The 27,178-nt window shown below is 48.6% G+C and overlaps 1 protein-coding gene across 1 annotated transcript in view; it reads right to left on the reverse strand.

Moving 5' to 3' along the window:
• Window positions 1–25,138, reverse strand: part of LOC126528414 (salivary peroxidase/catechol oxidase-like) — a 46,266-nt gene extending 21,128 nt beyond the window's left edge. The window contains exons 1-10 of the mRNA XM_072284573.1: window positions 24,987–25,138; window positions 21,489–21,643; window positions 20,118–20,274; window positions 11,438–11,661; window positions 10,647–10,844; window positions 6,383–6,535; window positions 4,393–4,494; window positions 2,588–2,698; window positions 2,071–2,206; window positions 736–939 (exon numbers count right to left, since the gene is read on the reverse strand). Coding sequence (XP_072140674.1) covers window positions 736–939; window positions 2,071–2,206; window positions 2,588–2,698; window positions 4,393–4,494; window positions 6,383–6,535; window positions 10,647–10,844; window positions 11,438–11,661; window positions 20,118–20,274; window positions 21,489–21,643; window positions 24,987–25,138 — 1,592 coding nt within the window. The remainder of the gene's footprint in view (window positions 1–735; window positions 940–2,070; window positions 2,207–2,587; window positions 2,699–4,392; window positions 4,495–6,382; window positions 6,536–10,646; window positions 10,845–11,437; window positions 11,662–20,117; window positions 20,275–21,488; window positions 21,644–24,986) is intronic.
• Between the last annotated feature and the right edge of the window lie 2,040 nt (window positions 25,139–27,178).

A 27,178-nucleotide genomic window follows, 5' to 3' on the forward strand; every position in this document is an offset into this window, starting at 1 on the left:
CTGTCAAGGCGCTGGAGTGAGGAAGAGTGGTAGCAGCAGCGAGCAAATTGACCTTCGTGCTGCCTCTCGCTTCATTGCGAACTAAGCGGCAAGAACACAGCTCACACGAAGCTATCAGGCCTCTGGCATCTAGACTCTGTACTCATTGCAGATCGCAGAACACGTGTTATTGTGTCATCAGCAACTACGTGTTATACAGTCGCACATACCTATGACTGTGCCATGTGGTGTATGTTAAAACGACGATGGTATTTGCACTCCAGCGATGAAATGTTAAATCGTAATTGTGGGATAATGAAGTTGCTACAACGTCGCACAGTTTCTACTACTACGAAGAAAGTGTGGGGCAAAGTGGGCCGGTCCCAGAGATATCGTAATCAAACACGGCGCCTCAAAGCGTGAGCTGTCATAGGGAAAGAAGGCGAGTATGTGGTGCGTGACACACGCGCTTAGTGCTTCAAAGAGCTGGCTGCCGTTGGAACAAGAGAAGTGTTCGTACGATCGTGGCCTAGTGGTTAAAGTACCTGGCTGCTGCGGTCGACGGCAGAGGTTTGATTGGACCATCGGTCACACATTATTTTCTTCTTATGAAAGCGATGCGAGACAGGAACATATGCCTACCGCAATGTACCGATGAGGCAAGCAATGCTTCGCATTGAAAAAGCCCCAGTACGAATCCAACCCTCCCACACCGGTTGGCCTCAAAGACACGTCGCGGGAGTCGGGCGCGCTTACCTCTGGAAGACGCCGTCGATGAGCGTGTGGCCCAAGCGGAAGGCGGCCGCGGCGAACTCGTTGAGGATGGTGGCGTCCACGTCGGGCGCGTACTGGCTGCGGCCCGTGGGCACCAGCTGGTAGCGCACCATCGCGTCGGGTCCCAGGATGGGCGGCAGCCACTCGGAGTAGATGATGTGCTGCCACTGCGCCATCACGATGCGCCTGCACGAAGCGCGCGCGCGCGTGAGTGCGTCGACGACCGAACTGTCCTTGTCTCTTTTGTGTCTTCGTTAACGACTGTCAACACGACAGACAGCCAAAGAACTTTATTGAGGTCCTGAAAGCGCAGCTGTTAGAGCAGCACCGCGGGCCACTCTCACGTGGGGACGGGGAGGCCCATCTTCACCGCCGCATCACGGGCTCCCTGGATAGCCCTGAGCTGTGGGAGAAGCTCGGAACTCTCGATGGCAGAGCTCCACTCCTCCTCGGTGACCTGATTGGGCCCCCGCAACGAGGGGCACCGCCAGAGCATGTGATCTAAGCTGCTAACTGACCCGCAGTCCGGGCAGGTGGACTCGGAGGCCTCCGGAGCAACAATACCGAGGAAAGCTAAACGGGGATATGCCCTAGTCTGCAACATTATGAGTGCAATTGCCGGGGACCTGGAGAGTTTACCGCGCGGGGGCGGAAAAGCCCGCGTGCCTATTTGGTAGTACTTGGTTAAAAGTGAATAAAACGTCTTTAAGTTCCCCGTACCCATACTGCAGACCTTCGTCCTCCCCGGCGCGGAGGGTTAGAGCGCGCGCCCGAGAGTGAGCAGTATCATTGAGGTTGGTGAGGGGAATCTAGCTGAGAATCGAGATGTGCCGGAAACCGAGTAATGGTGTGCGGGGAGCTGATCTCATTGCCGTGAGTTTTAGAGGCCCTGACGGAAATGGAGCCAGAAGCAAGGGCCTTAACCGCCGATCTAGAGTATGTGTAGATTTGCGATCTGCTATCGTCCAGGTGGGCGAGAGCTACGCACGAAAGCTAGAAAAAAACATGAGACGGCTCCACCGGCCGCCCAGTCTAGCACGAGGCGAAGCATCAGCCAGTCAGAGCACGAACCAGGCGAACTGTCCGCATGTGATCGCCCTTCGTGCATCGCTGATTGAGCGGAAGCGTCACAGAAGTGACGCGCAATGGACGAGAATCCCGCTCTGACGGACACGCCGCTGGTTCTCATTGCTGATTGGCTGATACTGGCCCTAGGCCTCGCTGCACTGCACGGCGTGGGTGGGCGCCGCGTATGGCATTCGGCCATTGCCGTCACGTGGCAGATAGCGAGCAGTAAGCGCCCATGCGCGCGCGTACCGTGTCTCCTGGAAGAGTCTCTCGTCGTCCCAGTGTGTGTTGAGCTGCTGCAGGCGGCGGGCGACGCGGTTGTGCTGCCGAAGCCACACCGTGTGCATGCTCGTCAGCGCCGGATGTTCGTTGACGCGCTCGTCCCCTGCGCATGCGCGTAGTCGCGCAGTGAGCACCAGCTTGCTCCTTGAAAAGGGAAAGGGACACCAATCGGTAGTACTAACGAGTTCGTGAAAGGGTGCGAAGCAAGGCGAGAACTGTAGAGTACAGGCATGCATATATAAAATACACGTGGGTGGTTTACCCGTGTCTTTGCCTCGTTTTGGTTGGGAATACCAAGTCAATCTATACTGTACACACGTATGAGTGAGCTATGTCACGGAACATTTGCCTCAGCAACATATTCTTTTATCGAAATTGCGATGTATGCGCTTTTTCACAAGAAGACCTCGATGGCGTAACTGTTACCACGACTCTGTGTGGCTCACCGAGTCAAGCGGGAGCGGCCGCGAGTCGCATCACCTACCTCCTCGGAAGCAGATCTCGCCGGTCTCCAAGTTGCTGCACCGATCCTCGGCTGGGAAGAAGCTCTGGGGCAGGAGCTCCTCGCCCTCCAGTGACTGTGCACGCAGGAGACCTTTGGGAGAAGGCAAAGGAGCGTGGCTTCAAATTATGGCAAGGCGTCTGCGAACGTGTGCCGTATAGCGTGCAAGATACCCGCGGCGGATACTGTCGTAATTAATCCGGTACATTAGCGCTGCTTCACGTAACTATGAGGCTTAACCAACAATGCCGGAATCAGACTATCCCCGCACTTAACCAAATGTACCAATCGCACGCGTTTTCTAAATTTGTCTTTAACCCAGAGAAATAGTAAATATGTCGTAAGTCCTTGCTTCTTTTGCTTACGAATGTTTCAGAAGTCGGTGTTACTTTGGTTTGAAACGAATAAAACAAAATATCAACGGCGCGACAATTCTCGTCGTGCCGTTGTCGTCCCGCCATCGCCGTCATACCCTCGCCGTCGTCCCATTGTCGTGACAAGTTGTCATTGCGCCGTCGTCATACAGTCGTCTTGCTCTCATATACCGTTTCGTCGTTGCCTCGATGTCATTCCTTCGCGGTCGTTTTATCGTAATTGTGGTGTCGTCATTCAACAGCGATTATGCCGCTGTTGTCACGCCAACGTCTTCATTGCGTTGTCATCAGACAGCCGTCGTCATGCCGACGTGGTCGTTCCAGCTTCGTCGCACAATCGTCGACATCCCGTTATCCTCACGAAGTCGTCGTGCTACTGCCTTCATCGTTTCGTCAACGTCATTCCTTCGTCATGTCAATGTGCTCACTGCACCGTCGTCATGCGTCAAGCTTGAAAAAGTCGTGGTTTCGCACGAAAGGCGAAGCATTGATTGAGACAGCAAAGTGTAGCGCAACTCCACAAAAAGTAAGGTTCGTAGCTTCATCGGCCGTATACTTGCAGCAAACATTCGCTTACTAATTAAATTAGCAAGCGTGGTGTTCGGTCCCTCAGGCGCCAGTTATTTCTGCGCATTGAAAATTTAGTTTCCCACATTCCCTGTACCTTTGGGATTACGATAAGGGTACAGCTGCCAGAACAGATTAAGAATTTTCAATCCTGCAGTGAGTTTTGCCACGTGTACAGAATGTGGACTTCATGCGACGACTCTTTAGAGTGACGGTCAGATATGAGAACATCAACTGGTTCACGTCTACGATACTCCAAAGGCACCTATCTATAGTCACTTGGAAAATATGCCTATTGTGAAACATTGCGAAAAAAAAAGCAGTGAAAAAGTGAACCCGCTACATGGCTACATGCTGACAGTTACAGCGAACACCCAACCGTTTACCTTCCGACTGGTTTTACTGAAACATGTCACTCGTATTACTCACCCTCGCAGCGCAAGTCCAGTCGGAAGTGTTTCAAGATCTACATGAAAAACACGGGAAGGACGGGAGATAGAAATTCAAGACGATGAGCAAAACGAGAGCAAGGTGATAGCACAAGTCAACGTTTCGACGAGTGGACTTGCCTTGAAGAAGACAAGTCAACTAAGGCAAGTCCACTTGTCGAAACGTTGGCTCGTGCTTTCGCCTTGCTCCCGTTTCGCTCATCGTCAACATCTACGCGACGCATTTTAAACGTCGTTATTTGCGTCAGTGCTTTTGATGCACTACTGTGGCGTACGAGATTGTGCACATGGCACCTGAGTGGGTTCAGCCGCTTCTCCTTGCGTCTCTTAAGCGCGCTGCTGTTACCAGCTCAGCTACACAGACTGATGGTCGCGAATGACGTAAACAGGCACTTACCGGACTGAAACTGTCGGAGCCGGTTGGTGTCGTCGTCGCTGCTGCCGTAGATGTGCGATGCATCCAGGTATGACGTCAGCGAGTCCTGCTGCTCGCGAGGACCTGCCGAGCGGGAAGCCCGTTGCATTGAAGGCGTTAAACACAGCGACATCACGAATAGGGCATTTAAAGATCCGTTAAGCCCGATGAATTGCTTTTTTTTTTTGATACGCTCATTTTAGCGTGAGAATTATAGCGCACTTAGCCCAAATTTTTAAAATCTAGCATCGAGCCTTCACTTGTGGGTAGTTAAGAAAACGAATTACCAGTTAGTTAATTTCAATACTGATTACTTCACTAAAGAAATATTTTTTTTTTGTACGAATGCACACGCCACAGCCACATGTAACCGTGAACAAGCCAACATATTTCTGATGTGACAGATGTTTGGCAGTTCGAGTGGTTAAAACAAACGAACAAACAAACAAACATCTTTTTTTTTTCTGTTTCATGAAACTTCCCCCGTCTTTCGGATTTCAGCAGAATTGATCGGCGTCCCTGCGTGGGCCTTTGACTTCGTTCTGCTAGCCCCGGAAAGGCGTTGGTCCCGGGTTCGACACCACCACCAGCAAGACGTTTTCTTTCTGAGAAGCCTTTTCATTGTAGCTGCGAGCTGCTTTCGGGTGGTTGAGAAGTTTTCTCTTTGATGAAAAAAAATTCGAAGCAACCGTCCCCGAAGTTACCCGAGAAAAACACTGGCGTTCTACTTAGGTCAGCCGGATGTGCAGGGGGGAGGCGTTTTGCAGAAAATGTCACGTGCTGGTCGATGATGTCTGTTCAATGTATCTCGAATATGTGTCTCCAACGCGAGGTCGTTAAACATACTTGCAGATGGGAGTCTAGAATGTTATTTATTTATGTTTTAACGGATTTGGCTTTCAATGGACGTGACTGCATTGCTGGCGCTGTTTGGATTCCGCGCCTGCAACGCACGCTTTGAGGGCGATCTCATAATTGACCAGCGGCGCTTGGTTAACTAGATAAGCGCTATTTGAAGTCCAACTAACGTTCGCACGTTAAAGGGGTCCGAGTGGAGATTCGACATCGCGCTGTCGGTCACGGGCATAAGAAATCTATTGGGAATAACACAAACAAACAGGAGAAACTGCTGGCCCCGAATAGCGATGATTCGGTCCATTATTATTATTATTATTATTATTATTATTATTATTATTATTATTATTATTATTATTATTATTATTATTATTATTATTATTATTATTGTTACTACTGGTCACCGAGAGTCCGTTCACAGCTCCACACCATCCGAGTGCCAGCGGCGTGCACTTTATTTATTTATTTTATTTTGTTTTCAATGCTGCCAGTCTCACGTGAGACCAAGGCATGTGGACAGTACTACTTATACAAGCCACGGTCAGTATTAAAAGAATGCTCTTCACAACAATAATGAGAAATAATGAGGCAGCTAATACAATGTCTATGCTAGTGTAGTTCAGTAACAGTACACTATCTGGGAATGGAAGTAGTACACACAGAACAGACCCACTTTCTCTAGAAAGGATCTACACAATAGAATGTAGTCGTTAAGTGATATAAGGAAGAAAATCAAGCTGGTAGTGGCTCTTTATCAATTACGTCCTCCATCATATGTGCTCGTAAAGGTGGTTGTAGTGACACACGCAATTAGTAATCCGTGCACCGATTCGGTGTCACTCCTGGATGGGGGCGAAATGCGAAAACACCCGTGTACTTAGATTTAGGTACACGTTAAAGAACCCCAGGTGGTCGAAATTTCCGGAGTCCCCCACTACGGCGTGCCTCATAATCAGAAAGTGGTTTTGGCACGTAAAACCCCCTAAGTTAAGTTTCACTCCTGGACTGCGCGCTGCAGAAACGGACATTCGAAAGTGTCACCGTGGCGCCATCGACCTCGGTCAAGACGTGAGGAGTTGTTTGGTGCGGGCGCAAACGTGGCGGGCGAAGTGCTCACCCAGCTGGCAGGAGCAGGGTGCCGAGCGCGGCAGGTTGAGGCACGTCTGTCCCAGCGGCCCGAAGAAGGGGTCGCCCGCTGGCACCGCGATGGAGTAACACTCGGGCAACACCCACCGGTCGGGGCTGCAGCAGTCGATCGGGTTGTTCGGGTCTGCGGGCAGAGAAGTGCGCGAGCGCACTGATTCAGCGTGCAACGACAGCGCTGTCGGTCAACGAGGGACTTTACACAGGCGTGCCACTGAACGCCGAACAGCTATGGCAATTTTTCTCTCCCCCCCCCCCCCCCTCCCGCATTTAAAGACCAACTGCAACAAAATTTCAAGTGGCGTACAGATAGAGAGAGATAAGATAATGCAGAGAAAGGCAGGGAGGTTAACCAGAGGTAGTTCCGGTTGGCTATCCTGCGCAGCGGAAAGGGTTAAGGGGGATAAAAAGAGAAACAGAGTGGAAGGGGGAGACAGAGAGAAAGAGAGACAAGCACGAACAAAGCGCCTACGCTACAGAGCGGTAGGGGGCGGCATTCTTACAGTCTGTCGTGAAGCTCCGTAGACCGCAGGGACCTTCATAACGCGAGTAAGGCCTTCAACGCGGATGTTCTTTCAGAGCATTGGCATAAAGCTTTCAGTTCTGATAGCGGACGATTGTCCAACTGGTCCAGTACTCTGCACATCACTTGTCTCTGAGCACTATATCGCGGGCAGACCCAGATAATATGTGCGAGCGTCTCGTTGATGTTGCACGTGGGGCTGTTGGCCATTCCAATGAGGAAAGCATATGAGTTCGTAAAGACAACGTCTAGCCCCAGACGGTAGAGCATGGTCTGTTCACGTATAGAAAAACCTAGATCCAGGTATAGTGTAGATACGTGAGAGCCTAAGTGGAAAATGTTAGGCTTGAAAAACGAGTGCATGGGCCTCAGGAAAGGCTCACAAGAGTAGACGTTTGTGACCCGAAAACTAAAAAAAGAACAAGAAAAATAAAATAAAAAAACATGCATTACCGCTCGCCGCAAGTGATACATGATTAAGACATTCCGACTACCATAAGCACCGTCGGCGGCTGCCCGCAAAAAAAAAAAAGAAAAAAAAAATGAAAGAAAAAAATCGGAGTTGCGGAAAATCTCGATGCTGCGACTTAAGTCACAGCCGCTAACCACCAAGTATACATGTGCGCTATGTATAGGCGCTATTAAAAGGTTTCGAATAAGAAACTTAGACTATCATTATAATTATGGTAGACTCGCGCAAATGAACGACGGACACAAAGAACAAAGTGGATAAGGACGTGTGCTACTATAGGAACCGTGTGTCCGTTATTAAGTTGCGCTAATCTACTGTAAATGTAATGCAAGACGAACTAGCCCAAGTCGTGTCCTACTGTAGACAGCTACCAGCCCCGCTTCTTTACAAAGATAACTTCAATTGTATACATTATTCATTTAACTTCATTTGTATACACTGCTCATTCATAACCAATTTATAATTCATTTACAAAGAAAAACCCAAAGGTCCAATTATGCTGCCGTCGGCGTGCCTTGTCAGCGAGAGCGCGTGTTACGTCGCTCGCCCATGACTTCGCTGGGCTGCTAAGTTTTGCCACGTGACCTCCTTAAGGCGCTTATGACGAGTGCGGCCAAAAGCATCGTCCCGGCGGCACCAACACTTGAGTGTACGTGCAGACGCCGGGGCGTTCTGGGTGCACTAAGGCAGATATCACAGGTGACGCAGAGAGAGAGAGAGAGAGAGAGAGAGAGAGAGAGAGATTACAGCTCTCGCCAGGAGAGAGCCTCGGATTGAAGAAAGGCATCCAAGCCAATGGAGCCAACACTAAATCCACGCTCTCCCGGAAACACGTAAATGTTTGTGTCGAAACAGCCCGCTCGTAAACACAATGCTAACTATATATAAACTGTACGCGTTCACTCGAGTCAGGAAAGGCTTTACTCTGCGCGCTTTGTCATCTCCGGCGTATCCACTCGGCAACACTCGTGATACGTGAACGAAAGAGAGATCTCTGGCTGTAAGAAAATAACTAACCAGATAAAGGAAAACTAAAAAAAATAAGAGGTAACCGAAAGACTCCACTCGAGAGTCCCTAATTGAATAGAGTGAGGCAGCACCCTGGGGAATCCTCCACGGGCCGACGCTCAAGGATCGCGCTCGCGGGCAGGCAATATATGACAGCCGTTTTCCCGTGCGCCCTTCCCCCAACTGCATCCCCTCTTTCCCCTCACGTCGAGGGTCAGATAGGAAAAACCAAGGAAAGGGAGAAGACGCGGCTGTGAAACGCGCCGTATCGCTCGATTAAATTAAGGCTCCGCTGGGGCATCTGTGCGTTCCCCGTTCTCGTTTTTGTTTCTCAAAGTGGCTGGTTGCCCGCGCAACGCTCACTTCCGAGAGCGCCAGACATCCTTCGTGTGAGTAAAGCTTGTCGGATTATCTCGCACGCCCGCGTAATGGCCGCGGCTCTGGTTGTCCGTACATCTGCCAGCAGAGCGGCCTGCGTGTTTGGCTTTCCCGCTGAATACGCGCGCGGAGAACAAAGTGGTGGGCGTTCGGAATGCCGTCTGCTTAGGGTTGCGTTTTTCGCGCTGATATCGTACGTCGAGCAACGACGCGGTTTTTTTTTGAAGGAGTCCAAGCCGCGTAGAAACTGATTCCCACGTTTCCAGGTACCAGAACACGATACACCGGTCAGAAGGGTTGGCTGAGATGCGCGAGTCCTCGGCACATAGAGCGAGATAAGGAAATACGGGAGAAGAAGTTCCCTTAGTTAAATGAAAGCCGATGGCCGCTGTGAGGCCCATCTCCGGCCAATATTTTCAGTCGGACGTTGCGATTGGCTCGTCGCCGACCGGTGTTGTTACGACCGAAGTCCTGCAGCAGCATTTTCTTGGCCGCCAGAGCTGGAGTCTTCACCCTTGGTGGGTAAGACAACGGAGCGTGGATTAACCAGATCGGTACTGCTCAAACTGACATTTTTTTTTTAATTTCGCGCTCAAGGCGCTGAGAGAGGGGCGGAAACCTTTGCCAGGTGACGGCCTAGCAACAATATTTGCTAGAGCGTACACGAAGTGAGATTTGGTCAAGTTTATATAGGTACGCCTGTTTGCACTAGCAGCGTAAAAAAGAGCGAAGACGGGAGAGAAAATGCCAGAAGAAGCGCGATCCTGTCGTTTTCTCCTAGGTCATCGCCTTCCTTTTGCTATTAGGGCAAACATTGTAGAGCCTGGTGCACAGGTATGCGCAAGAAAAGGAGGAGTCAATCTCCCACGACAGTTGACTAACGTGCTCTTCGCTGCACACAACTTCGAGCACGTGCGTCTGCTATTGTTGGGCTCGTTCTCCACGTCAGGTCAGCATATGGCTTGCGCAGGGGGCTTCGCGCTAGCTCTATTGGTATCCACGAAGCGAGCATTGGAACGAAGCATGGTTCACGGAAACGCGGCGTGCGGTAGGTGTGGGTTCCGCTTCAAGGGGGCCCAATCGGCCCTTATGATCGATTTTCATTTCTTTTTTTTTAGTATAACGCTCTCCAAACATTTCTGTACACATTAATTAAAGAAAACGAAGTTAAATGCAGGAGAACTGATAGTTGGGCGAGTTGGTACGAATTCATAGTAAAATATTTAGCGCGCACAATTGACAAGGACAAAGTGAAGGGGGACACACGAGCCCTCGCGTGTCCCCCTTCACTGTGTCCTTGTCAGTTGTGCGCGCTAAATATTTTTCTATGAAGGAAGTTAAATGTTTTTCATTGTTTTCGTAGGCCCCAGCGTCCTTATTTGGCTTTGTATGGTTGTAAATTGGCGAAATGCCAGCCTTTGTTTCATTGATATATACTTAAAACGCGTAAACGTGAAGATGCACGACAACACAGAAACAATCCCGGAGGTTCTGTGCGGAAATATCGTTTTACTTTTGTCCCGCATTATTTACTTTCGACTTTTTGAACTTATTTGTCGCGTTTGAGTTAGATGACACCAAAGCTAACTTTTTTTTTTTTTTTACGACTGTTGTAGAGAAAAAGGTGAACAGATCGGACTCCATGACAAATTCGTCGACCTGCCGATTTGTTTGCTTACTGAACAGACTGATCCACTGTTCGCGCGATCACGGGAAGCCTCAAGTCAACGTTTCGACAGAGTGACTCGACGAAAGCGATTCTTGGGCTCGATCGAAACGGTGGCTCCGAGACGAGGCTTCCCTACGCGCTGTTCGCCCAGCGTTTACGAAGTCGCTGCGTGCGCGCAGTATACGTACTTCCCAGGTTACGAATCTCGCCGGGGTCCGCCTCCAGGGGCGCCAGCGCCAGGTCATGGTCGATGAACTGGCCGATCTGCATGAGCATGTGCGAGAAGTGCGGGCTGGGTAGGCGCCGGTCCGGGTGTACCAGCGACGAGATGAGCCGCGCGTTGGGCAGCTCCTGGCCGCTCTTGGCCAGCCGCGGGCTGCTCACGCCTGCGAGAGGGGAAGGGCGCTGGACTATACGCATGACCACGCTGGAAGCATCGGCGGAGAGAACGGAATCCAACCTAGCTTGACCTAGCCGAGCCTAACCTAGCCTTGCATTGTCTAACCTCGTCTAAGAGGTCCGAGATCGAAGCGCGACGTTAGATTTCGCACAGCGGCCATCACCTTCGCATAACTCCAGACAGGGTAGCATCTTATGTGACCTTGAGGGCGACCTCGACACATGCATGGATGCATGAATGCATACATACATACATACATACATACATACATACATACATACATACATACATACATACATACATACATACATACATACACACATACATACATACATACATACATACATACATACATACATACATACATACATAACTGCATGCATACATACATGCATACCTTAAGGGACCTCAAGCACCTCAAGGCCAGAAACTGACATAGACTATCAAAATGTGCGAAAGAGACAAAGAAAGCTATCGCTTTGAAAGGCGCTAAGCGTTTTGAGACGCCTGGCGCCTTAACTGTCCCGCCTGTACATACGTCGTGGGTTCATGACTGCGGCGCACTTCCACCGCACGTACCGTCATTGTAGGCGGCCGCCAGCAGTCGTGTCATGCACGTTCCGGCCATGCCCCAGCGCGGGTTGGCCAGGTTGTTGCAGGCGCCGTCCGAGCGGCGGTACGGCGTGGTCGGGTCGCAGGCCCCCACCAAGTCCGCGGTGCAGTCCCGCTGCGCAGCCAGCAGCAGGGTGTCGCCGCTGACCAGCGGCTGCAGCGACTGCAGACCGTTCAGACCACCCGGGACCCTGGGAGAGCGACGACGAGGCGAACACGCATTTCAGTATTTCCGCGCTGCGGAAAACAACGTTTAAAAAGAAGACGAGACCCGAGAGAGAGAGAGAGAGAGAGAGAGAGAGAGAGAGAGAGAGAGAGAGAGAGAGAGAGAGAGAGAGGGAGAGCGTTTGCCTTAGCTCGTTAGATGCACGCAACAAAATTACAGCTGGAAACATTGACATGGGTTAGAGACGACACGCCGCTGCACTAACAACCGAATGTTTAATATTGCTTTTGAAAAGCCACCGCAGTGCCTTTTCTTTTTCTTCTGTCACGCTAATAGTCCGTTTCTTAGGCCGACGGACTGTTTTTTTTTCTGTTAGCAGGATTGATGGAATACTGATACATGATAGTCTGCTCTCGTTAATGAGCATGTCTTCTGAAGTTTTGCGCGTCAGCAAGTCTTTACCGTTTATAAATGTCGGTGTGTCGCGTGTCTTATTTTCTTTTGTCCATGCCATTCTTTTCTGCTGGGAACCGTCTATATTTTTCTTCAAGACAGAATACTTATTTTTAGAAAGGCAGAGAAGTCAACCTGAGCTGGCGCGCCCGGGGGATAAGGGAAAAACGTAAACGAAAAAGAATGATCATAATGATGATGATGATGATGACGACGACGACGATGGTGATGATGATGAAGTTGATAGCAAGAGTGGTGTGATGAATGCAGGCTGTCAGCACAGCATCACGTTTTTGTCTTTAGTACAGTCACGTGTCGGGCGGAAACTGTGTCATAGTCCGCACTGTTCAGCACATCTCTGGTGGGGACGAGAAAACAGTTAAATAAAAATAAGGCGTAGGTAAGTTGAATGTGATGTGGTGGGCGCCAAGCAGAACGAATCGAACGAATCGAACAATCGAATGATCAGTTTGTACGAACTAGCACAAATTCAAGTTGTTCTCCGTGGTTAAGTATTTGCTGCACAGGCGGCAGCATGTGCAGCCTATGGAGCGCTTCGAAATTTATCCTTGTGCGTGCGTGCGTACGTGAATCGCTAAAATAAAAAAAATAATGTTAGCGTTTCTAACGTTGGCTTCACCGCAATAAGCATCATTATGAGGAGAAGCGTGCTTCAGCGAGTTTCTTCGTTTATTAGACAACTTGCGCGATTGAAATACTCGACGGTTTTAGTTGAGCGTCCGCAACCACTTACGCACGTAGCGCACGAGCTCATGCGTACGTATCGAAGTGCGCGTGCACGAAAGGGCAATGGTTGGCCGGAAGCAAATGTTGAGAAGGGGACGGCTGACTTGCACGCGCAGGTGCCGGTCGTGTGCTACTCAGCGCCGCCATATGCCAGCTTCTGAAACTGTGTAGCCAACATCAGCCGCCACGAAGTCAAACCACAAGCCGGAGTCATATCTTCGGCCGGAGCAATATCGAAAAATGCGCTCTCGTGGACACGCGAGAACACGTGAGAACGTCCCGCAAAGGCCGCACAGTCAGGAGCGGACGCTACGCAGCTACGAAGCTGCGGGCCCACGCAAGAGATTGTGCGTGCTCCTGCATCCTGCGCATGCGCACTGTCGCCTCCGCGGATTTCCTGAGTACGCAGAGCGGTTGCGGACGCCCAACTAAAACTGTCTACTAATCCGTTCGGGAAAAGGAGTGTGCGAAGGCACCGCATAGTCCTACAGGCTGTCGACGTCCTAATAATACATTCAACGTCATGCAGCGCACATTGCCAACTTGTCATACAGTTCGGTATCTCTCAAAAAATGCAGGAGAACCTTTGAGTGGACCACGGAGACAGTTCTATGTTCCTTTTTAAAATCTTTTTCTTCTTTTTCTCTTATCTTTCGCACCCGGTTCCTCCTTCCCAGTAATGGGTAGCCAACCGGAGATACCCTCTGTTTAACCTGCCTCTCCTTCCTTTGCTTTTATCTCTTTCTCTGTCGTGTAACCGAGAAAGTCAACAACGACATGCGCGATGCGATACATGCGTGCGTGCTGAACGGAGGTGACGATTATGTAATTTAGAAGCGGGGTGATGGTACCGCAACCAACACGTGGGGCAGGAACTTGGAGGCTAACAAAGAAGCTTGAGCAAGACTTCAGGACCGCGTTACGAGTGATGCGCGCGAACGAAAAATGTCAGGCGTAATGTTACCAGTAGGAGTGTGCGAATAGTAATTTATTTTTGAGGCCAAATCGAATACGACCCGAATAGTGCCAGAAGTGAATCGAATTGAATACCGAATAGATTTAGGATATTACGCAAATTTAAGACGCAACCATGGGCGGAAAAATAGTTTCAGGACAGAAAAGAGCTTTTTTAAAACATCGTAAACATCGTTATGTGAACATCGTTTTATATAACGATCTTAGTATTATTATAGTCAACAAGAGAGAGAGAGAGAGAGAAAGAGGGTCGATCACAAACAAACCGCGTAGACTATAGAGCGGTAGGAGGCGGCGTTTTTAAAGTCTATTATGAAGGCCCGTAGACCAAGGAGTCTTAGTAACGCGAATATGGCCTTCTGTACTTTGGGAGCACTGACCCAGAGCTTTTAGTTCTGATAGTGGACGACTGTCCAATTGGTCCATCACTCTGAACATCACGTGCCTGTCGGCACTATAGCGCGGGCAGACACAGATAATGTGTGCGAGCGTCTCTTGGCTGATACATGTGTCGCACGTGGGGCTGTTGGCCATCCCAATAAGGAAGGCATAAGAGTTGGTAAATGCAACGCCTAGCCACAGACCGTACAGCATGGTCTGCTCACGTTATCGCAGCCCAGGTGGTAGATGCATCTGAATATCCGGAGACAACGAACGCAAACGACACATGGTGGAAACGTTCGAGTCCCACGGGGGCAAAGTACATTCACGGGATGTCAATCGCAGCCCAGCCGCAGCGTCTGTTCACGAAAGCGGCGTCAAGACACATTGACCACTTTCATGCGCAGATCGGGCGGCTTCGTCGGCGTGTTCGTTCCCGCGGATATTGCAATGTCCTGGAAGCAATTGAAACACTATGTTTTGTCCCTTGTCGTGGTTGCGATGATATATCTGTCAAATTTCTGAGGCAAGTTGTTCATTGGGTCCGTGGAGCATCAGGCTTTGTATGCACTGAAAGGCTGCCTTGGAATTACTAAAGACTGTCCATTGCGGTGGAGGTTTTTGATTAATGGAATCAAGTGCAGCACGGTGTTCCGCAAGTTCTGCATCCGTCTAGGTGGTAACACATGAAGTCTTTCACTTGATTTCTGCAGATTTTGCCGGGATGATGATGGCTGCAGCAGCAGAGCTGTTGAGTTTTACCGAACCATGTGTGTAGACATGTTGGCAGAAGCTGTCGACGTTGTAAATGTATTCCAAAGCTGCTTGTTTCAAAGCTTGCAATGGCGCTAGAGGTTTCTTTTCGATGCCTGGAGTGGTCAATTGCCCTTGTGGCTGCTGCAGACACCGCGATGGTTCTGATAATCGAGTAGCATGCATGAATTGTGATGGCAAGTAGGGCTGATGTCTTACAATACTTTTGGCAACGTGAATGTGGCCTCATTGCTGGCAAGCAAGCAAGTTGGTGTGAGGGAATCGGAGTCAGGTGTCGGATGTGTGCTCTCAGGACATCTGTAGCAATGCAGACCGTCAAAGGAGCGTTTCTGGCAATGACCACTGCCGCAGTCGATGACGTAGTTTGTGGGAGACCGAGACAAGTTCTAAGTGCTTGGGCTTGCACATCTGGAGTCTGCGGCTATTTGCAGGGCAAGCATTTTCTAGTACAGATAATCTGCACCGCAGAAAGCCCAAAAATAAGGTTTTATATAATTGCAACATTATTGGTACTGTAGCGCCCCAGGACTTCCCGCCGAGAAACGCGAGAAGGTTCACAATTGCGGCCACAATGCTTTGTCAAGTACGAGACGTGAGGGCTCTAAGACAAGTCTCTATGAATGATGATGCCAAGAAATCGGTGCGTTCGTCTGTAAGCTAAATTTTGGCAATTAATCCGCAAAGCATACGCGGCCATTGCTTTGCGAGCAAAAGCAATGAGTGTACACTTCTCATGTGAAAGTTCCAGGCCTTGCCTTCTTAAATATGCTGACACGGCCGCTGAAGCCTTTTGAAGTCGTGCGCAGACTTGTACACGTGTCACTCCTGAAACCCATATGCAAATATCGTCTGCATATACGGAGAGCTGCACGGTTTGCGGTAACGAACCTGCGAGACGAACGAGCGCCAGGTTGAATAGGGTAGGGCTAAGTACTCCGCCTTGCGGTACACCACGACTGGTATAGCTGGACGGCGTTGGTCCATCTTCAGCCAAAATAAAGAAAGATATTCCATTCAAATAGCTGCGTGTCCAGCGAAAGACGAGTCCGCCAATCCCTACAGCTTCTAAGACGTCCAGAATTGCATGACGATCTACATTGTCGTAGGCGCTTTTAACATCAAGTAATAAGGCCTCAGCTGTACATACATTGCAAGGTCAATAACGCCATCTATTGGTGAGCGTCTGCGTCGAAAGCCAGCCACTACCTCTGGGTAGACGTTGTAAAGTTCCAAGTACCATTATAAGCGTATAAGGACCATTATCTCCATTACCTTGCCGATGCAGCTGGCCAGTGCTATTTGACGATAAGATGACAACTGAAATCAAGATTCGCCAGCCTTCAGGAGTGGAACACGGTGACTGGTTTTTCACGTCGTAGGGACCAAGTCGTCACGCCATGATGCGTTGTATAGGTAGAGAAATGCATATTTGGCCTCTTTACCAAGGTTTGCGAGCGCAGAGTACGAGTATGTGATGTCATCAAGTCCTGGTGATGATGGTCGGCTGCACCCATCGCGTGCGGCCTCCAATTCTTCTACGGAGAAAGGAGCGCCCGTACGAGGGTATCGGTAGCCAGGAGCGGCAATAGAAACAGGTGTGCATGGCTGCAACGTCGGGCTCGCGATCCTTGCGCAGTAATCCTCTGCTACGTCGACTTCTCGGCGTCCTTGATGGATGGCTAGATATATAAATGGACGGCGCTGTTGAGGAGCAGTTCGAAGTTCACGGAATGTTCTCCAGAATTCTCCACCGACAGAGGTTTACGCGAATCGAGAGACTCACGAAAAGATTTCCAGCCTTGATTTTGCAGCACAGCTATGCGACGCTTAATTTTCTTTTGAATGCGTCTGGCGTCTTTAAGGATGTAAACTGATTAACTGATTTAGTCCGTCTCTATCGTCGCTCCGCTCGCCGGTGAATCGCACACAGGTGCTGGATTTCCTCCTCAAAATTCGTGTATTTCTCCAATGGCCGAAATGAACGCGTAGCATCTTGCATGGCCTTGGAGATCTGAATTTTCAGTGTGGAGGAAAAGCCTTCGTGGCATGCGTCTTCCATAAGTGAGGTAAACACGGACTAATCTACTGTTAGTTGAAGATTTGATGAAGCCGATTTGGCTAGGCCCTTTACCTTCAGGTAGGTAGGAATGTGGTCGCTTCCATGGGTTTCTATATCTGCGTACCAATCCGACTGACAAATCCACGTATTCCCCATAACTCCCATATCCAATAACATCATATCACATATGGGAAAACAGGGTTTTGTATGGGATCGTATATGTTTCATATAGGACCATTGGATCTGGGAGTTATGGGGCACATGGATTTTTTATTAGGGAATGGACGCTGCCAGTGAGACATCGCGAGACAGAAGCTAAGTCTAAACAACTGCTGTACGTTCGGCCGCGCAGATACGTGGGACTGCCATCATTTAGGCAGCAAAGTTCATGGTCACAAGCAAACGAAACGAGATTCCTTCCTTTGGAATATACCTTGATGCTCCCCCGAAGTGAACGATGCGCGTTAAGGTCCCCAACAACAATCCATGAATCAGTCGTCGTTTCTAAAACGTCACTCAGTCTCTGCCTGTCGAAACGACTTCACGGAGAAAAGTAAGCGCGCACTAGAGTAAGCGTAATTTTGCGTTTTTTCACGGTCAAGGAGACACACTGATTACCATCGCGAGGCTGCACTGGATGTACAATATAAGTCAATTCACACCGTAAAGCAGCAAGTTTCTCTCATTGCGTAGTACAGTATGAAGCGCGTTATTTTCTAAAAGCACAAATGGAGCATTAGAAGCAACAAGTCGTTTCTTCGCAAGCACAGAACTATTCAGAGAGTGCGAACGAGCGCTGTGCAGTCTGAAAAGTACGGCCACCCAAGCGACGCAGCCTGTTCCACTACGCAAGTTCTCATGTTTTATGTCTATGCTATGACTGCGGGGGCGAAAATTTGCCGTACTTCTGCTCCAATTTTGTGTTTAATGGGGCGCAGTTGAGGTTTTAAAATATTCGAAAAGTGTCCGAAAGATATTAGCATTTACGAATAGTGACTATTCGATTGAGATGGAATAAAAGAACATAAAAACAAGCAGATGATGGCGATGACTGACGGTATGAGCAGTAGCGCGAACCGAAGACGTCGCAGGTGGGGTTAGCCCACGTACATTTTTTTTAACGGAGACGAAACCAAAGGCTGTGGGAAATAAGTAAACGAATCATGGGCACATACAACGAAGTCGTAAGGCTAGCGAAACGCTGTTCTACACGTTTGACGAAATGTTTGCTTCTACGACCTTCGTGTGGCGTGCGTGACGTACGTTGATTGACGATTTTCTTTCCCTTAACTAAGTGCGTGTTTCTCAGTTGTTTTCAGTTATTGCTCTAGCTCCGAATATAGAGTTCTTTCAGGCAGATATGTAACGTGCATTCACGATGTTTCAGTGTTTCTTTCCTGTATAAGCGAATACGTAGGTTTTTTGTTAGCTGCTTTATATTGTTGATATACCTGCATATATGGTGTCTTTTTAGCTGTACCAAATTTTAGAAATTGCCTGTTGCAGATAGCACAATTACAACCCACGATCTAATTTACTCGATGAGGCGGCTTTTACTTCAGCGAGAAATAAAAAAAATTCATTGAGAAATTGACATAATTACGCGAATTAGCTTGTTAACTAATTATTTTACGGCACATATTTTAATCTACTAATTGTAGCTAGTGAGTATGCGAGGCATATCCACTTAGAACGATTTCTCCAGACTACACCTGTTTATAGCCAATTTTCAAGGTGTCCGACGAAATGCGTTGGCGTTCGAGTTTACATTTGTGCTTCAATGGATGAAAAATTGTGCGTTTCCTTCAAAAAGTAAGTGGAACAAGAGCGCATTTTTACCGCAAGTCTGACGGCGCATATCTCGAAACCGGCGCCACCCTCAGAATTTGTTCGAAGTCAATAAACCTTGCATACTGACTAGCTGTGCAATTAGAATATTAAAATATGAGCCGTCAAATAATTGATTAGAAAGTTAATTAGCGTATTTATGACAATGATTTAATGAAGCATTTTGATTTCCCGTAGAAGTAAAGGCCGCCTCATCGAGTAATTTAGAACAAGGATTAGAAACGTGCTATGTGTCAGAGTCACTCTTTAGAAATATTTAATGCAGCTAAAAATAGAAGAAAAAAAAAAGACACCATACATATGTGTGCATATATTAGGTGATGGATGCAAAATTCATTTTATTAAGATATTTCTGTGAATAACATATTTTCCACAAGCTGCCTTTGTCTTTGGAAACGGTGTGGAGGTCTCAGTCGAGGCTTTTGTGAATTTCGCCTTTGAACCTCGACGTCAATGTCCTGTATGTATGACGTTGAAAATAATGGTACTTCGACGGTCGGAGGTGAGTTTGGAAGCTACAAAAAGTAGCGCAGAGGATCGCTGGGGCAGCGCGTCACTTCTTCAAAGACTGTTGGCTCTGGAAACATTTGCTCCGGATATCCTGCCCTACATTCGAGCTAATTGTGTTCTGCAAGTCGAAAGTCGGATCTTCCAGTCACGAACTCAACTGTAGCACAAAATCAGTAGTGTAGCACAAAATAACTGTGTAGTGTCACATAGCACGCCATGCATCACTTCCTCTACGTGAGTCTGTATCACGCGCATCTCCTTTCGACTGATTTACGTTCCACGTTATCGCGCTCTACTCTCGCGTGACGAGAATTCCTCATGCGCTGTTTACGGCCATGTGAAGGTCTGATTACTTCAAGCTGTAGATATTCCTTCTGATAGTGCCGTAAAGAGACGCGTGTCTTCCGCGCTCACTTGCTTTGACGCACGTAATCAAACACCGTAAAACTTCTGCTCGGGCGAATCGGTTGGTACGTGTTGAAGCCACACCAGCGCGAAGTAACGCGGACGAAGAAGAGGGCAAGACATCCCGGGCACTCCTGTCCTCTTCTATGTGTTTCTCTGCGCTACTACATGTGGCTTACATTACGAATCAACCAAGTCGCGGAATGCTTCCTTTCCGTTATCCGCCGCGTGTTGTTTTTGTACGCCACGAAAGGGAACGCTATTACGTCGGTTACACGCTATTCGGTTCGCCCGCGCTTACTACGCCACTGGTCCGGCTGGTGGCTCACCTGGGTATGAGCAGCCTGGTGGTCTCCTCGAAGAGCCTGGCCGCACGGGCCTTCCGCCGCGACTTGGCCGTCGGTCCTCGGCTGGCCACGTGACGGAGCTGAGCGCCGGGACAACCCGCCGGGTGCTTGCCCTTGTACGAGCCGCCCTTCATTTGAACTGCGCGGGGTTCAAGGCAGAGGTTCGAGCGAAAATCTCCTTCACGAGTGGGCCGTGCATTGTCAGAGGGACCCCTCTCAAAAGGAAAAAAAAAAAGATCAAGTCGAGCTAGATCGATAGACTATTCGTCTAGAAGCCTATATGCTCGCTTTCTGTGTGTCGGCGCACGAATTTGTTGCGTAGAAAGCAGCCGCCGAAGGTACCGCTGCTGCTGCTCAATTCCAGCCGCCCGCGCCGGAACGGACGAGTTGACGTAATCTCCACGTGACCTCCCTCCATGCCGGTCTATGTGTACCACCTAGTGCTGACGTCACACTTGTGTTACTCCTGCAGCCGGCGGCAACGCTTAAAATCCTAATTTTTCTCAGTTCTCTCGCGCATAAATGCTTTGTTGTCGATAAAAAAAAACAAATTCTTTATTACAGAAGCCTAATCTTTCAATGTAGCTCGACTTACAATTTTTTTTAGTGTCCCTCTAATACGCACAGGAAAGATATCCTGGTTACACGGGCATGCTAACCGCAGTAAAGACGCAGCTCAGTTCCGGCCAACCGAAGTTGCCTCCAGTGAGAGGGGAAAAAGTAAATAGTCGCGGGGAAACGCAAGTAGTGACCATAACGGAAGTTAATAATAGCGAAAGATGATTTTTTTCAGGCGTGTCATAATTTTCTGTTACGTACGACGTGATGTGGTACGATTTCTTTTTCAGGTTCTCCATAGTCTAGACTGCCGAATGTGGCTGTGTTTGTTTCGAATCTAAGGCTTTCCTTCCAACTTCCGCCATCACAAGAATAAAAAGTGTAACTGCACGAATATCGCCTCCAGAGCCGGCGATGAAGAAGGCTGCTCGCGAGCAGGTGGCACGAGAACAGAACACGCTGGCGCTCGACCCGAGTCGGCCGTTCCCGAGATCCCGGGGCACCACCATGGCTGGCCGCCCTAAATTAACCGTGGCTACGACGGCTACCCCTTCGAGCCTCCTCCCACACAAAGGCAGGATGATTACATTGGAGGAGATATGGTATTAGCGATCTCCGTTTCTTCTACTTGCGCTCCACTCTTGGCTTTCGTCGTGTTAGCAAAACGGAGCAGCAACCGTGGTGGCGGGTCACACGAATGAGGCCCGCCGGTGCAACGCGATCCCGCTTCGACGTCACTGACGACGTCGGCCTGCTAAGACGGCCTGTACGCCTGTAGCCGTCCCCGTGTCGTACCGTGGTGTCGTGGAGGCGGCGTGGCGGCTTCCCTCTTGTCGATCTTGTTGGCCGCCTCTCGCGCCATCTGGCGCAACATCCGGGCGTCCGAGGAGCGGTCCGTGCCGGCCCACCGCACGACCGCCACCTCTGCGACCAGCAGCAGCAGTAGCCACCTGCGGGAACAGGGGGAGGGCGCTCGTTCTAGTTGACAGCATCGGGACGACATTGGGACGCGACATCGGGACGCCTCGACCATTGGACAACAGAAGGACAACATCGAGCTGGCATTACTCTTTCAATGGACGACGTTTCCTTGCAAGACTAGATCTGCCAGTAGCTATAGGCTCGTTCTGCCCCCGCAAGAAAATGTGCGGGAAAACGGGACCGCGTTAGCTAAACTGGTAAGAGCATCGCACGCGTAATACTAAGAACGTGGGTTCGTACCCAACCTGCGCCCAGTTGTTTCTTCGTCCGCTTTTATTTACATTTATTTATAATTACTACAACTCAATTAAACACTATAAATAATTTGCCTTATACATTCCTTAGTGGCATTATGGCATTATTAATTGGCTTCATATGATTGCTGTGCCTAGCAATCCGTTTCCCTTACATAACCTCTGTTTCCCTTATATATATATATATATATATATATATATATATATATATATATATATTCTTATTCTTCATTTACATTAACTTAATGACATCAGTAACAACCTGAACTCAACAGTTCGATTGTTTGCAGATGACTGCGTTCTTTACAGGCAAATTATCACCTCTGAAGATACTAATATTTTACAGGCCGATCTAAACAAAATTTCGCTTTGGTACGAGCAATGGCAAATGGAAATAAATATTTCTAAAACAACAACAATGGCATTTACCAGAGCCGCTAACGTTCACTTAAGTTCATATTTTATGAACAACATGTGCATAGAGAATGTGTCTACGTTAAAATATTTAGCCTTCCATTTAACTTCAAACCTTACATGGAATGATCACATTGATGAAATAATTTCGAAAGCAAGTAAAACACTTGGATTCATTGCGCGAAATTTGTATTTAGCAAATCAGTAAACTAAACTATTACCTTACACACCTCAAGTTCGTTCAAAGATTGAATACGCTTCCATAATATGGAATCCAGATCAGACACACCTAATAAACAAGCTTGAATCTTTACAAAACAAAGCAGCACGTTTCATCACTAAAACCTATTCTAGAACATCCACCATCACGGCTATCAAAGAGTCCCTCCAATTACCCTCTCTAGAAAAACGGCGACTGTTAGCACTGCTTTCCCACTTGCACAGATTGTATCATACCCCGTCATCCTTTACAGCATCCCATATCAAACCCCCGCGAAGAACTTCCCCCGCCTCGACCATCCCTTCAAAGTGCGTCCCATGTTTGCGCGTACGAATCTCCTTCGACAATCAGCGCTCTTTCTTGCTACTTATCACTAGAACAAGCTCCCAAAAGAAATTGCTTCTATACATGATCACGACTCCTTTGTAGGTCATTTGAAGCGCAGTTTAAATACGCATGTCGAGTAAAAACCGAATTGTGTGCCTTTGACGCATTTTAAGTGCATTTGCATGCTTTGTACCGAATGTATTTTTTTCCATCATCTATGCATTTCTTTCTTTTTATTTCTTCTTTTTTAAATTTTTTTGTTGTATTCGGTGATCTATACTACGGTATTCTATATTGCCTTTTCCCGCAAATTGTGTTTGACACATCTTTTTGTTACCCCCCCCCCTCCCCCCCCTATGTAATGCCCGTGAGGGCCTTTAGGGTATCTGAATAAAAAAAATATGCGCAGGCAGTAGTTCTATAGTAAAAAGTGCAGGCGCACGTAGAAAAGCAAACATTTAATTCAACCATTCGGACGGGTTTATCGAGAGCGAGGTTGCAAGCTCACAGGGTCTATTTATACATTTTCTCTGTAAAAGCGGGACACATGAGCACAACAATAAAAAAAATATACAGGAAGCGACAAGCACGGCTTTCCTACAGACGGCTTCCTACCTTTCCCTTTTCGTTTCTTACTCTCTCTCTCTATTACAGATGGACCAAAGGCATTATGCATATTGAATTATTAATTTAATTCTGGCGTTTGACGCGCCGGAACAAGGATTTGATTATGAGGCCGACTGAAGTTGTTGGGTAAATAAACGAAAGATAACCGCGAAGTTGTGCTTCTCATCTTTCTAAATACGCTTGGCCCATTGAAAAATCCAGTGACTACATACATACATACATACATACATACATACATACATACATACATACATACATACATACATACATACATACATACATACATACATACATACATACATACATACATACACACACACACATACGCACATACATACATACATACATACATACATACATACATACATACATACACACACACACATACATACATACATACATACATACATACATACATACACACATACAAATACTGAGAGAGTGCCGGGATCCGGTAGTTGATCATCATCATCATCATCATCATCATCATCATCATCATCATCATCATCATCATCACCACCACCACCACCAGCAACAAAAACATTTATTGGTCTCTGCAGGATCTCTTGTTATAGTCCGGTCTTGCACGCTCTTGGCGGCGTTTAGCATGTGTGGTGCCCTTTGTCCAGAGCTTCGACGGCCTCAGCTGCCCCACAGGCCCTCTGCACGAGACCAACTTGCCCCTTGCGGCTGTCGCTGACCAGCAGTGCCTCCCACGCCTCCGCACTTGGATTTGTAATTTTGGGGACTGCTGTTATAAGTTGGCTTTCCCATGTGGTGCGATACAAGGTGGGCTTTTGACCGCACCCCGGGCATTTAGCTGCGTATCTGGTGGGGTACATTTTACTCCGTAAGCTTAATTTGGGGAAAGTTCCTGTTTGGAACTGCCTCCGATCGGTGGCCTCGTGAGTGATTTATGTGGGGGAGAATATCGTATCCTGGTTCCCCTGTAGTGTGCCAATAAAGCCGAGTATTCATTTGGAACAGACGGTGGACTTTCGAGCGTGAATTCTTCGGGTGCTTGGATTGCAATGGCCTCTAGCTCTTGTTCCCTCTTTCTGTAATGAAGAAAGAAAATAAACTTCAAACTTCAAACCCTCGAGTTACCCTGTCCGCTTCTTCGTTCCCCGATATTCCTGCGTGTCCCGCCACCCTCGGGATCTTGTGTTGGATCGGCTGTGGTTGTGTTGTGTGGTGCGTTACGCCGCCTGTCGTCTCGAGGAGTACACTGAGTGCGCGCTGGCTTATTCTACCGTTCAGGAAGTGCCGGCAGCCGTCTTGAGAATCGGAATTGTTAGAGATTTGCCGGTTCTGAAGCTCTCCGCCGCTGCTAGAGCGACAGCTAGCTCCTCAGCTTCAGTCACGGTGCTTTGGATTATTGAGTCGCTTGTGACTTCGCGATGGTTTGCGTTGATGAGCGCGGCCAATCTGCGTCCTCGTTTAGTATCTTGGGTGGCTGCGTGGACGTACACTACGTCGTTTTTGGTGGAGTACGTGCGCTGGATGTAATCTGCATGTGCTGCCCGCCTGCCCTCGTGTAGTTTCTGGTCCATGTTCTTCGGTTCTGGGTTCACTCTGAGTTGCCTGCGACTTGCATCCGGCATGTCTGCTGTTGCTGCCATTGTCTTAATTTGTGCAGTATACCCAAGGTGTTTGAGAAGCGCTCGGCCCGTTGGTGTTTCCATGAGTCTCTTTTTGTGCCTGAAGCTGAGCTTTCCAGATGTTATTGAAATGTATTGTGCACCCCCAAGGCAAGGAGTTTCTCTGTAGGCGTACTGACTGGGAGTTTCAGTGACGCCTTGTAAGCCTTCCGTATGATTACTTCCGCTTGTATCTTGATGGAAATTCAGCCATTGGTGCGGTAGAGTATACATGGCCCTTGCTGATGACTAAGTATTTCACTAATTTCAATGTGTCCTCTACCCCCAGTCCTGTCCGACGAGTGACGATTTTGTTCATTGTTCTGGTAACTTGTAGCATTGCATTTTTGGGGAGCGTCTGGGGTATGTCATGTTCTTCTCGGGTATCTCCTGGTCCTCTAGGTACACGCTGGGGCGGAGACTTCTGTCCATGAGTATTTTAGGTTGTGACTCCATACTCTGAGTAGCTCGGATTTCTCCGTTGAGCATTGCAGGCCTATTTCTTTAGCATAGCAGGCCTCTTTCTTTAGCATATGCTTCGACGCACTTGGCGGCTTCTTGTAGTTTCGCTTCCTTTCCCCCGAGGGAGCCCCGGGTGACCCAAATGGTAATGTCATCCACGTACATCGCATATCTGATGTCCGGGATGTTCTCTAATTTTCTGGCAAGTCCGATCGTGGCTATGTTAAAGAGCAGCGGGGAGATTGGCATAGAAGCGGATAACAAGCAGACAACAGAAAGAATGACACTATACAAAACACAAGTGGTAATCAGTTACGTATATTTACGTAGTTTCTTTAGTAAATATGTTCAAACACCAAAATCGATATGCGTTGACACCTTATTAGGCGTTGCAATTACTTGATATATATATATATATATATATATATATATATATAATCTTGCAAGTGGTGCTTTGTGATACAGTGTCCTCAGCGTACGACAAACGAGGAGATTATGGAGACATACAGGTGTACGCACGTAGCGATAACGTGCAACTGCATTCTTTTTCTTTTTTTTTTTTTGTGCACCGAAACCGTGCACGCTGCCGCGGCTTCTCCGCCAACGGCGGCGGTCGCAGCAAAGGGAGTCGCCGTGTAAGCAAAGCTGCTTTCTTCGTCGTGTGACAAGAAAAAAAAAAAAAAAAACGAGGGAGACTTTTTTTCATGTATACGTGAACTGGTGGCAAGATGCACACGCGCGGCACGACGATGGCAAATCATCGCCGCAGGCAACGACGAACGCCCGAGGGCCATCGGGGCGTCGCGTCGCATACGCAACGAGGTCGGCCCGCGAAAAAAACGAAGGCTCCTCTTTTTTTCGCCGCGCGCTGTAATTGCGCGAGTGTCTGGGACGCCACACGGCCGGTGCGGCGCGTGGCCAAATTGACGGCTGTCTCTCTCTCTTGGAACCGGCGCTGATATATGTGTTTCTTTTATTTTCGGCGAGGACCGCCGCTTTTTTTTTTTTTTTTTCCGGAAAGCGCCGCGCGATGCAGAGTCGCGGCGCGCGACCTTCCACTGCCGGCTTGCATCTATCCACAGCTGATGGCGTCGGGGGTGCCGGGAGAGCCCCCCCCCCCCCCTGGCTGTGTTACGTCATCGTCTCGGGGGGGCGTCTCGAATCTAGAAATCCTCTCGGTGTCGTCGCGAAACAAGTGGGCGGGTAATCGATACCGAAAAAAAAGTATATATATAGATATACATAGAGAGAGAGAGAGAGTTAATAAGGGGAAGCGACTGTTGCACATAGTTCCCTTTCGTGCGTTACACCAACGCTGACACGTGACCCCTCCAACCAAGACAGCCCGCCCCGCTCCGATTGAGGCTCTATGCACCCTTTGATCCAGAAACGACGCTCAGACATGCCGCACACGTGGACATGCTAACGTGGAAGGGGAACAAAAAAAAAATTGAGTGAAATGACAAGACAGACCGAAGATGGTTTGGCGAGCGAAGAGGAAGATGAATGCGCGGAGGTCAGAAAGGGGAGCCGAGTAAACGATGCCACTGCATGGCTTCC

The sequence above is a fragment of the Dermacentor andersoni genome, chromosome 9, assembly GCF_023375885.2.
Source record: "Dermacentor andersoni chromosome 9, qqDerAnde1_hic_scaffold, whole genome shotgun sequence".
NCBI lineage: Eukaryota > Metazoa > Arthropoda > Arachnida > Ixodida > Ixodidae > Dermacentor > Dermacentor andersoni.